The sequence below is a fragment of the Eleutherodactylus coqui genome, chromosome 8, assembly GCF_035609145.1.
Source record: "Eleutherodactylus coqui strain aEleCoq1 chromosome 8, aEleCoq1.hap1, whole genome shotgun sequence".
NCBI lineage: Eukaryota > Metazoa > Chordata > Amphibia > Anura > Eleutherodactylidae > Eleutherodactylus > Eleutherodactylus coqui.
Genome location: NC_089844.1, coordinates 26,479,086 through 26,491,191, shown reverse-complemented (window position 1 = coordinate 26,491,191; position 12,106 = coordinate 26,479,086). Strand labels below are relative to the sequence as shown.

The 12,106-nt window shown below is 47.2% G+C and overlaps 1 protein-coding gene across 2 annotated transcripts in view; it reads left to right on the top strand.

The window, feature by feature from the left end:
* The window catches only part of PTPN4 (protein tyrosine phosphatase non-receptor type 4), a 91,494-nt gene that overhangs the window by 23,077 nt on the left and 56,311 nt on the right, over nt 1–12,106 (top strand). Inside the window, exons 1-2 of one of the 2 annotated variants that reach the window (XM_066575356.1) lie at nt 2,469–2,626; nt 5,858–6,012. In XM_066575356.1, coding sequence (XP_066431453.1) covers nt 5,875–6,012 — 138 coding nt within the window. In that variant the 5' untranslated portion in view covers nt 2,469–2,626; nt 5,858–5,874. Of the gene's footprint in view, nt 1–2,468; nt 2,627–5,857; nt 6,013–12,106 lie in introns of those variants that run through there. The other variant, XM_066575355.1, reaches the window with a different exon arrangement.

The window sequence follows — 12,106 nt, the reverse complement described above, 5'->3', positions numbered from 1 at the left end:
TTTAATACTTTTTTTTTTTTTCTGATAAAACTTGTTGGAAAACTAATTTTTTTTCTTATTAACGATCCAATAGTCACAAGCAGTCTATCAAGCCAAGCCACAGGCCCCAGGCTCCCATGACAACCTAACGGCACCTTGCAATCTCGCGGGTGGGACATTCAGGTCTTCGGAATACGGATCACACCATTTATACGCTACTGACAGCGGCATTCAAAGGGTAACCGGCCACAATCCGCATTCACTGATGCCAGCTGTTGCGGGCAGTTGTCAAATGTCAAAAACAGCCGGCACGCACCGTGTATGGAGCAGGATCTGTGACTGATCGCGCTTCAGGCAAACCCCAAAACCTTTAGGACATAGCTGTATGTCCTGTGATGTTAAAGGGCCTCTCCAGCGAAAACCTGTTTGCATACTTGCCGCTCTCACCTGCCTGCCTGTCACACTCTGGAGGTCTTTTCTATGTACTGCAGCCACTTCCATGCAGTGTAGCCCCTTGCCTTATGCATATCAGGTGCTTCTTGATTGTGAGAGATTTGGGTTTTACTTTCACATCTATTCCATGATGCATTAGCCGAGACTGTACCATTTCCTCCTGCTGGGCAGACAGTTGGGTTATCATCTTCTGTACTTGGATAAATACGCTACAGACCATAAGTATACAATCAGGTTGTTGAGCTGTGATCTCCTCTATTATACCTGTGTGATCATCATCAATAACTCTGGCAGGAGAGGCTGTGCCCTCTAGGTAGTTTCTGTAGTAGGATTCATGCAACAGCATCACACAAAATGGGCAACTGACTAGAAACTGAACACACAACCCAAGTAGATCTGAGCTGCTAAGAACTGAGATCACATGACCATCTGAGAAAAAAAAGGCTAGGAGTTTCAGAAAGAAAGTACTAAAGAAAAAAGTAACACTAACTTAAACAAAAACACCTTCGTTAATTCAATCTCTGGATTGTCCCTTTAGGACAACTTCTATCCATCATTGCATTGAGAACCTGCAGCATGACGCCCCCTACAGACTTTGTAATGGTGGTTGTCACCTTTCTGCAAGCTCTGTCTTCCTCGGCCGTACCTGTTATATCTTCTGGCGCGCTTTATAGATTCACTACTGGATAAATAAGGGGAACAGGAAAGTTATTGACGCCTTTGAACTTAGTAAAAGAAAGTGGATCCTTGACCGTCCCTCCGGGATGAAGGATCAACTCCTTTTGGACATTATAGGAATTCCCTATACACTGAATGACCCTTTTATTAGAGTTCCCTATCTAGTAGCGTGTTGGACTCCTTTTGGTCTTCAGAACTGCAGTAATTCATCGTGGTGTAGATTCCACTGGGTGATGAAATCGTTCTGCAGGAATATCGGCCCCTGCGGACAGGAAGCTTATTGTAGTTGCCGCAGGTTAGATGGAGGAAAGGGTCATCGATTCATGCTGCTTGTAGCAAATTCTAACCTCCCATCAGCACGGAGAAACAGAAATCTGGATCCATCTGACAGGGAATGTTTTTCCGCTGCTCAGTGATACAATTATTGCGCACACCGCCCCCCCCCCACCCCCCCCACCCCACCCCCGGAGTCTCATCTTTCTGTTTTTCTTAGGGCTTGCTCCCCTGAACGTATGCGTAAAATGTGCGTAATAGTTGGCAAAATAAAGCATGCAGCGATCTTTTTCATGCGCATATCTACACACAATGAATATACGCTAATGCAAATGGATCAATGATGATCAGTGTACTTTCATTGACTCCTTCGCTTGCATAATGCGGGGTGAAATCAGGGCCGTGTGAATGAGCCGTAAGACACAATGGTCGTTTGCGGTTATAGCCCATCTGCCATAAGGAACTGCGGGTTGTTGTGTGTTCGGACACATTAGTTGGAGGGGCAGCGTTGTTTTCAGCTGACTGTGCAGCACCTGTTGGTCAGATCGTTTCCTGACATCCTCCTCTGACCCCTTTCAGCAGATGTTCCTATACGACCAGACCATTGAAGGAGAACCCCCCCACACCTCAAGGGTTGGCAGTGATATCCCAGCCCCAACTAGTCTAGTACCAATGACCGGCCTGTTTCCGTATAGGGTAGCCCAAATCATAAGGGCAAAAAGTGGCCCTTATAGAGAGGGGCCAATCAGTGTGTATATATTATATAATGTAGGCTGTTTCTGTTCTCTATTTTCCTGTTTTGTGAATTTAGCCTGCAGTGTAAAGAATGGAGGTTTCCGTTCATCTCCTATCATCTGTATGCATCTACTAAGCTTACGGGTATACAGGACGGACTGTGTAGCACATAATATTGTAGTTCTCATAGACGATGACTTTGTCCTCGTGGTGAAGTGTTACAGGAAGTCTGATTGCAGACCGTGTTGACATTTGCGCTGATAAGCGGCTGCACACGGCACTCCTTAAAGGAAACGTCCCATCTTCTCCTCACTAAAGGAAGTTGTTCAGCTTCACTTTTTATCCTTTCGAACCGCAAGCCGGACGACAAGATAAGGACGCGGCGAGCGGCTCTTATGTAATGTTGTTGTGACCGCAGCATTGCTACAACGTTGTGAGCATTCGCCAGGAATCTGCAGCCCCCCGTAGTGTAGACCCCGCAAATAGAATGCGGTCTGTGGAGTCTGAAGTAAGTGCATGTCCCATGTAGAGCTTCGAATGTCCTGCTTTCTGCCACACGCATGAACGTGACGTGTTACGTACACGCTGTTCACACCGGCAGCGCGGCTTTCTGTTTCTAAAGCTTTCCTGGCATTGAGTGGTGTTTTGTAAGCGCTATAGAGCGTACGCCATGGAAAATGACAGAAAGGAATAAGTGCGAACGAAGTCTGATGTACAGATATATGGTTGTGTGACCACCGGGACCCCCACCAATCTGAAGAAGGGAACATAACGCTGCTGCAGCGCTGCATCCGTTTTGTTGTGTCGTTCCCAACCATCCGCGGTACAGCTCGGATTGGTGGAGGTCCCAGAGGTTGGACCCCCATAAAGCATAAAATGAAGCCTACCTTCACACCACAAGATCGTCCTCGAATGAACAGAGCTGTGGTCACACGTGAGCGCTGCTGGAGAGTACAAGGCGGGTGCCAGCTGTCTGTGACAGCAGACACCCGCCTGCAAAAGCAGCCCTCAGCGCTAACACTGATTGCAGCTATTAATCCTGCCAATTCTGTCATCGGCATTTAAATGCTCTGATCGTTTGGGGGTCCAGATTGGCCCCCTGCAATGCAATTGTAGGGTGCCGTTTGGTTTTCATGGTAACCAGAGGCCACATGGCTGCCTGTGTCATGATAGAGTGCCTGTCAGAAGGCGGTATAATGTAATACTGTGGTATTACATTATACTGTATGAGCGATCATACAATCACAAGTTCAAGTCCCCTATAAGGACTAAAAACAAAGGTAAAATTTAAGTAATACGTTTCTTTTAATTGTTGCAAAAAAAATTAAGTAAGTATCAAAGCAACACATTATTAATCGCACACGGCAAACGTCGGCAGAAAAAAATGTCAGAATTAGGCGTTTTTGGTCACCCCGTCTCCCAAGAGAAAAATGTTATATAAAGCAATCAAAAAGGCACACAAACTTCAAAATGGGGCCAATAGAAAACTACAAGACGTCCTGCAGAAAATGAGCCTCGCACAACCATATCAACAGAACATGTGCTGGCTGTCGGGAGTTGGCAGCAGAATTTTTCTTCCTCCCCCTCCAAAGCTATTTTATTTTTTTTAAGTATTACAGCAAAAGTAAAACTACATAAAGTTAGGTCGCCTTCACACTGGCGATCGAAATATCGCTGCGTTTTTTTAAACACAAATGTCAATAGGACTTTCTAATGTTAAAAACGCATCGCACAAAAATCGCAATGAAGGTGAGCTGTGGTAGCGAAATAACCCTGAGGCCGGGCTCACCACTACCAGATCGTAAATGTCTGCGCGTACCGTATATTTTACGCACAATGTCATGCACTGGCTTTAACTTTCTTCCCATGTCTCCCAGCAACATGAGTACAAACCACTATCTATCTATATATATATCTATATATATATCTATATATATATATATATATATATATATATATATATATATATATATATATGTATATGTATGTATGCAGTGTGTTCCGAATGCACCCATAGAAAATAATAGGGCTGTACGCACATAATACGCGGTACGTAAAATATACGCAAGTGTCAGTGCAATAATGAAAACCGACATACTTTAATTGTCGCCGTTCATCGTTTATTATGCGTAATAAGCAATACAAATTTGTTTGTGTGAGCCCGGCCTTAGGCAAGGGTAGCACTGTTTGTAGAAAGCCCTTTAATCTTGTTCGCCACTCGTGTGTAGCGAACGTTTACATTGATTTTTATTTTTTTTAATGCGAAATCTGCAGCAAATCCAAATCGCATTTATTTTAATAGAAATCGGCGCGGTACCGCGGTCCTCGCAGCGTGGATTTCCTCCGCATAAGAATTTAATATCTGCATGTGGAAAAAAAATAGGTGACACACTGCTGCTTGATGCGGCTTCCGCTTCCGGAAATCCACATTCATTGAAAAGGGTTAAATCCCTGTATGGTTCAACAGGTAAACAAATCCACAGCGGGAAAATCCAAGGCAGACTTTGCCTGCGTCAGCGCAGCCTGAGACTGGTGACCCTGCGTCCTGCAAGTACCTGTATTGCAGATGACCGCGGAGGCTCGCTATCGCTCATGCGCAGTACAGGGTTCCTTTTTCTTTGTATTTGCCGTGCCGTTGTTTAGCAATGACGCGAGTCCCCGCAGCCTATGCACAATATTAATTGCATATGGGCTGCTGATTGGATGCCTCGATTGACTTGACTTCAATGCAGGCCGTTTGCGCAGATTCCGCTGTAAAATAGAGCATGCTGCAATTTTTCCTTTCACTCATGAAATAAGTAATTCGTGTCTGAGAGTGTGAAGGGAAAATCGAAAGTACATGCCTTTCAATACCCATGTTTTACCGCTAATCCGGCCTTATTGTCCATGTAAATAAAATAATAAAAAATAAAGTGCTCATTTAACTTTGGCGCGGCTGAAGGGCATCAGAATACGGCACCTGCTTGTGTCTTCCATTAAAGAGATTTTCTGTAAATATATTGTCGTCCTGGCATACAAATGTATGACTGGCGTCCCGTGTAAATAGGGAACCTGACGGCGAGCGCTAGGGAATTACTCGGCTGTCGTAATCGCTTGGTTTTCAGCTCACCTAAAAAACAACAGTTGCGTGAACAGGCAGTCACTCATCTACGTATAACTGCCTGTTGACTCTCTGGAAGATCTCTGGCGTCCTACAACCTCCTTCCATGATTGATCGTCACTCCTGTGTAATTGCATAGGAGTAACAATCGTCCCATGTAAAAATACCCTTCCCTTCAGCAGAAGTCATCAATGGCAGATCGGTGGGGGTCCGCCGCTTGGGACCCCTACCAATCAGCTGTTTGAAGAGGCTGTGGTGGGTCAGTTCCTTTCACTTGAATGAGATTGAGCTTCTCTCTGGCCGTACGACCGATGGACATAATATCGCAGGCCTGAGTAGAGGAGCAAGTGCCACCGCCTCTTCAAGCACTTGATTGATGGGATTTCCAAACGGGGGACCCCCACCAATCTAGTACTGATGACTTACCCTGAGGAAGAGTCCTGAATATCAGGGTCCTGGGAATCCCCTTTAACTCAGCCAGTCGGCCTGCTAGGACTGAATTTCATTTGTGTTGTGCTGTGATGTTGCTGCTGTTGCCTTGTAGTTGTTGCTGTGACCATCATGGATACCCGCATCGTATTGGGGGTGAATCCACTGCTGGCAGCACCATATTTACGCCTTGTCTTCTTCTTTCCGCAGACTTTGTGTGGACAGTAATGAGCGCACGTTTCCGATTGCCTGCCGGCAGAACCTACAATGTACGAGCATCGGAGCAGGCCCGCGACCGACAGAGCACAGAGGTGGTGTGCAACGTTCTGCTTCTGGATAACAGTGTGCAAGCTTTCCGTGTAAATGTAAGTAAGCCGCAGGGGTGCCATGATTTCCCCAAATGTGAAGAAATCTTGAATGTGATCTGCTGCTCCCTGTTATCAGCCATTTCAGGCTGCCTGTAATTCACTGTTTATTCCTTTGCGTACACCAATGCACCTTTTTGCAGTGGCAGGTAGGGGGCCTCTAGGTGGCCGTACATACTATGGATTTTTTTTTTTTTTGCTGAAAAATAGCACTACAAGCAGTGATATTTTGTGTCAGATACTCACAGAATTTTTCTGACTATCTGCAGCAGAAATCCATGGCTGAGCCTCGGAGTTAAAATGGTAGAGTTGGAAAGGACCTCCAGGGTCATCGGGTTCAACCCCTGCTATCACTATGGCCCTATGTCCATGGGCAAAATAGAATTTGTAAATCCGCGCGGGTGTCCCCCACGCGTGATACGCACCCATAGGGAATCATTGGACACACGCAGGTAATTAAATACTTGCAGATGTCATTTTTCCCTGGTGCGGGGGAAAGCACCCTTAGCATGCTTCATTTTGTGCAGGTTTCCAACACAGACGGCTCCCACGGCTTCCATTGAAACCTATGGAAGTCGTCCGGTTCCGCCGCACACTCGCAGCTGTATTTCTGCTGTACCGCAGGAAAGCAGGAGTAAAAAAAGAAAGAAAATGTGCATGGCGCATGCGCGCAGCACGTAGCCGACGTGCCGAGCATATCCGGAGCCGCAGGGTGCAGGATGGTCGTGCTGTGTTGGGGACAATCAGAAAAGTTCTGACAGCCAGAAGTGACGTCAGACGCCAGGAGCAGCGCGCCGAGACAGAGGCACGAGCGGGGGGCTGAAGGGGACATCGGAGCAGCGCAGCAGCACAGGAGCCGATACCGGCGCCGAAGCAGGTGCGGGGGCAGTAAGGTGAGAGCGGAGCAGAGCAGTAGCCGGCGCCAAGAGGCCACCAGGAGTCCAGCGCCAGCAGCAGCGGAGGGGACCAGAACAGAGCAGCTGAGACAGGAGGGCAGAGTGAGCGGCCGCCCGGAGAGCGGGTGACGTCACCAGGAGGAGTGGAGGAGCCGATAAGTATCTTCTGTGTGTGTTTGTGAGCTAAGTGTGTGTCTTCTGTGTATCTGGTGTGCCCTAGTTGTGTCTTCTGTGTGTGTGTGTGTCTGGGGGTCTAAGGGCTCATGTCCACGGGCAAAATATGATTTAAGATCCGCAGCGGATCTCCCGCATGCGGATCCGCATCCCATAGGGATGCATTGACCACCCGCGGGTAGATAAATACCCTTGGATCGTCAATAAAAGGGATTTTAAAAAAAATGGAGCATGGAAAAATCTGGACCATGCTCCATTTTCGTGCGGGTCTCCCGCGGGGACGGCTCCCGCGGGCTTCTATTGAAGCCTATGGAAGCCGTCCGGATCCGCGGGAGACCTAAAATAGGAATTTAAAGTATTTACCATCCGTAGCGGAGCGGGAAGGTCTCCTCTTCCTCACGGCCGCATCTTCCTTGCTTCGGCTCGGCGGATGTGCCCGGCGCATGCGCGCGGCACGTCGACGACGTGCCGGCGACGTGCCGCCGGCGTCAGGAATTCATCCGCCGGCCGAAAATGAAGATCCGGCCGTGAGGAACAGCTGACCTTCCCCGCCCGCGCCGGATAGGTAAATGCTTTTAAATTGCTATTTTCGGCGCTCATGTCCGCGGGGCAGGAGGGACCCGCTGCAGATTCTCCATTGAGAATCTGCAGCGGATCTGATTTTCCCCGTGGACATGAGGCCTAAGTGTTTGTGAGGGGGGGGAACGGTTGCGCATAAGTGTCAGCGGGTAAGCGGTTGCACGAGAGCGGCAGCGAGTGAGCGGTTGCGCGAGAGCGGCAGCGTGTGAGTGGTTGTGCGGAGCCAGCAGCGGGTGAGCGGAGGCAGCAGCGGGTGAGCGGTTGAGCGGAGGCGGCAGCGTGTGAGCGGAGTGTGAACAAGTCTATCTTCACCACTTCCACAAGTAAATTGTAGATCCCCATTAGGATGAGCTCCATGTCTGGCAATGTCATCCAGTGTGCTACTTGTGCAATGTATGCGGTCCTTGATCAGCCGATCGAGGGTGCATACTGTTGCGCAAGATGCGTGCACGTCACACATTTAGAAGCCCAAATTCTGGATCTAAATGAGCAACTGGCAACACTGAGAGCCATTGACAACATGGAAAGGAGTTTGCTGCTCACTGAGCAGACACTTGCTGGGGTAGAGGTTGGGGCGGATGGTGCTACGGAAGAGCAGGGGGAGCAGGCAGTCAGCTGGGTGACAGATAGAAGGAGGTGTAGAGGGAATAGATCCAGGGAGGCTGGTCCTGAACTAGCACAACCCAACATTACAGAGCCAGCACCGCTGCAGCACGACATGCCCTCTGAACGCCAGGGGGATGACTGCTCCAGTGAGACGGGGACGGGGAGTGCAGGGCAGGCTAGACAGGTTCTAGTGGTGGGGGGACTCAATTATTAGGGGGATAGATGGGGCAATCTGCCATAAAGACCGGGATCGTCGAACGGTGTGTTGTCTTCCTGGCGCTCGAGTTCGACACATCGCGGATCGGATTGACAGATTACTGGGAGGGGCTGGTGAGGATCCAGCGGTCATGGTGCACGTTGGCACCAATGAACAAGTTAGAGGTCAATGGAGGACCCTCAAAAATGATTTCAGGGACCTAGGGTCCAAGCTCAGGGCGAGGACCTCCAGGGTAGTTTTCTCGGAAATACTACCTGTACCTAAAGCCACAGTAGAAAGGCAGCAGGATCTTAGGGTGGTAAACAAGTAGCTCCGGAGTTGGTGTAAGAAGGAGGGATTTGGGTTCCTGGAGAACTGGGCTGACTTTGCTGTCGGCTACAGGCTCTACCGTAGGGACGGGCTGCATCTTAATGGGGAGGGTGCAGCTGTGCTGGGGGAGAAGATGGCTAGAAGGCTGGAGGAGTGTTTAAACTAGGGACTGGGGGGGGAGGGCAAAATGAGAAATAGTGGGGTAGCCAGTGTAACTAGCGATCCGGGTCCAAGCAAAGGGAATGGGGGTCGAGCAGGGAGTGGGGTTAGTCCAGTTAGAACTGATAGATCAGCCATAAGTACGAATAGCAACAAAACAATTTTAAAAAACAAAAAAAATGATATAAATTGTATGACCACGAATGCAAGAAGTCTGATCGGTAAAGTGGGTGAGCTTGAAGCGAGAATGACTGATGAAAATTATGATATAGTCGGAATTACGGAAAAATGGCTTGATGATAAGTGCGATTGGGCAGTGAATTTGCAGGGGTACAATCTCTTCAGAAGGGACCGAAGGAACCAGAAAGGGGGAGGGGTATGTCTGTACGTCAAATCGAACTTGAAGCCGAGGCTACGGGAGGATATAGGGGTAGGAGACGAACAGGTGGAATCTCTGTGGGTAGAAATACAGGGAGGTAAAAATAACAAAAGCCTAATAGGGGTCTTCTATAGACCACCAAAAGCAACAGAAGAAACTGAAGACTTACTACTAAGGCAGATAGATGAGGTGTCAAAGCGCAACGAAGTAATTATAATGGGGGACTTTAATTATCCAGATATAACATGGGAGAAGGAAACCTGCAAATCTCACAGGGGTGATAGGTTCTTGAGAGTAATTAAAGATAATTACCTGAACCAACTTGTGCAGGAACCAACAAGAGGGAGGGCCATTCTGGACCTAGTACTAACTAACAAACCGGAACGTATAAAGGGGGTGCAGGTTGAGGGGCACTTGGGGAACAGTGACCACAATATAATCAATTTCCAGCTGTCAATCAATAGGAAGCATTATCAGGGAGCGACAAAGAAACTAAACTTTAGTAAAGCAAAATTTGATGAGCTTAGAACTACTATCGGTAACATTAATTGGGACAACATGCTCAAAAATAACGGTACAGAGGACAAATGGGGAAAGTTTAAAAGGATCCTAATCGCCTCATGTGAGCAGTTCATTCCCTTTAAAAATAAAAGAAACTCAGCTAAAAGGAAACCAATGTGGCTCGACAAGACGGTAAGAGGGGCGATAAACGAAAAAAAGCGTTCAAACTACTAAAGCAAGAAGGCAGCGAAGAAGCACTAAAATCATACAGGGAAAAAACAAAATATGCAAAGATAAGATCAAAACTGCCAAGGAGGAAGCAGAAAGACTGATCGCCAAAGAGAGCAAAAACAACCCGAAGCTATTTTTCAACTATATTAACAGCAAAAGGATTTGCAGGGAGAGCACTGGCCCTTTAACAAATAATGCAGGAGAAATCATTGATCATGATGAAGGGAAAGCAAATCTTCTAAACAGTTTTTTCTCAAGTGTATTCACAAACGAAAAGGAGATGCCACACGAGATGCAGGGGAATAAAATGAACCCCTCACAAAATATCTCATACCTAACGCAGGAGGAAGTGCGGAAGCGACTGAAGAAGACTAAAATTGATAAATCGCCGGGCCCAGGTGGATTACACCCAAGGATACTAAGGGAACTAAGTGACGAGATAGCTAGGCCGCTATATCTAATATTTCTAGACACTATCAAGACCGGTGTAGTACCATTAGATTGGCGCATTGCCAACGTGGTTCCAATTTACAAAAAAGGGAGCAAAAGTGAGCCTGGTAACTACAGGCCAGTAAGTCTCACTTCAGTAACGGGAAAAATTTTCGAGGGGATTCTGAGAGACGCCATCGATGAGTACCTCAAGGAGAACAAGGGAATAACTCCTCACCAGCATGGATTCATGAAGGGTCACTCATGTCAGACAAATCTGATCAGTTTCTACGATGAAGTAAGCTCTAAGCTGGACCAGGGAGAATCTATTGATCTCATATATCTGGACTTCTCTAAAGCCTTTGACACCGTGCCACATAATAGGCTGATATACAAAATGAGACAGCTCGGACTGGGCGAAAACGTGTGTAAGTGGGTAAAAAATTGGCTCAATAATAGAAAGCAGAGGGTGGTAATAAATGGTTTGTATTCTGATTGGACCACCGTCGCTAGCGGGGTGCCACAGGGTTCAGTATTAGGCCCCACTCTGTTCAACATATTTATCAATGACCTGATAGAGTGGCTGCACAGCAAAATATCAATATTTGCAGATGACACAAAATTATACAATATAATTAATGCAACGGAGGACAATGTGCGGCTACAAACGGACCTGGATAAGCTGGGGGCTTGGGCAGAAAAATGGCAAATGAAGTTCAATGTTGAAAAATGTAAGACTATGCACATGGGCAGGAAAAACGGATGTCACCAATATTCACTTAATGGGGTACCACTAGAGAAAAGTGATATGGAAAAGGATCTGGGGGTATTAGTGGATAGTAGACTAAACTGGAGTAACCAATGCCAGTCAGCTGCTGCAAAGGCAAATAAAGTCTTGGGGTGCATTAAAAGAGGTATAGGGGCGAAGGACGAGAACATTATCCTTCCATTATATAAGGCACTAGTCAGGCCTCACATGGAATACTGCGAACAGTTCTGGTCACCGGTGCTCAGGAAAGATGTTACGGTATTGGAGGGGGTTCAAAGAAGGGCAACTAAACTAATACATGGAATGACGGGACTGGAATACCCAGAGAGGCTATCCAAATTGGGACTATTTACTCTAGAAAAAAAAAAAGGTTAAGAGGCGACCAAATAACCATGTATAAGTACATTAGGGGACAATACAAGGATCTCTCCCAGGATCTGTTTATACCCAGGACTGCAACGGTAACAAGAGGACATCCGCTACGTTTAGAGGAAAGCAGGTTTCATCACCAACATAGAAGGGGATTCTTTACTGTAAGAGCAGTTAGACTGTGGAACTCTCTGCCGGAGGAAGTGGTGATGGCAAAATCCATAGAGGAGTTTAAAAGGGGACTTGATGTCTTTCTGGAGAGGAAGGACATTATAGGATATAAATCTTAGGTTAATTGTCAATCCGGGTATACGGGCAGGTAGGAACTATTAGGGGTTGATCCAGGGAACAGTCTGATTGCCATTAGGGAGTCGAGAAGGAATTTTTTCCCCAAAAGGGCTAATTGGCTTCTGCTCTTGGGGTTTTTTGCCTTCCTCTGGATCTACACAGGAGGATAGACAGGCTGGACTAGATGG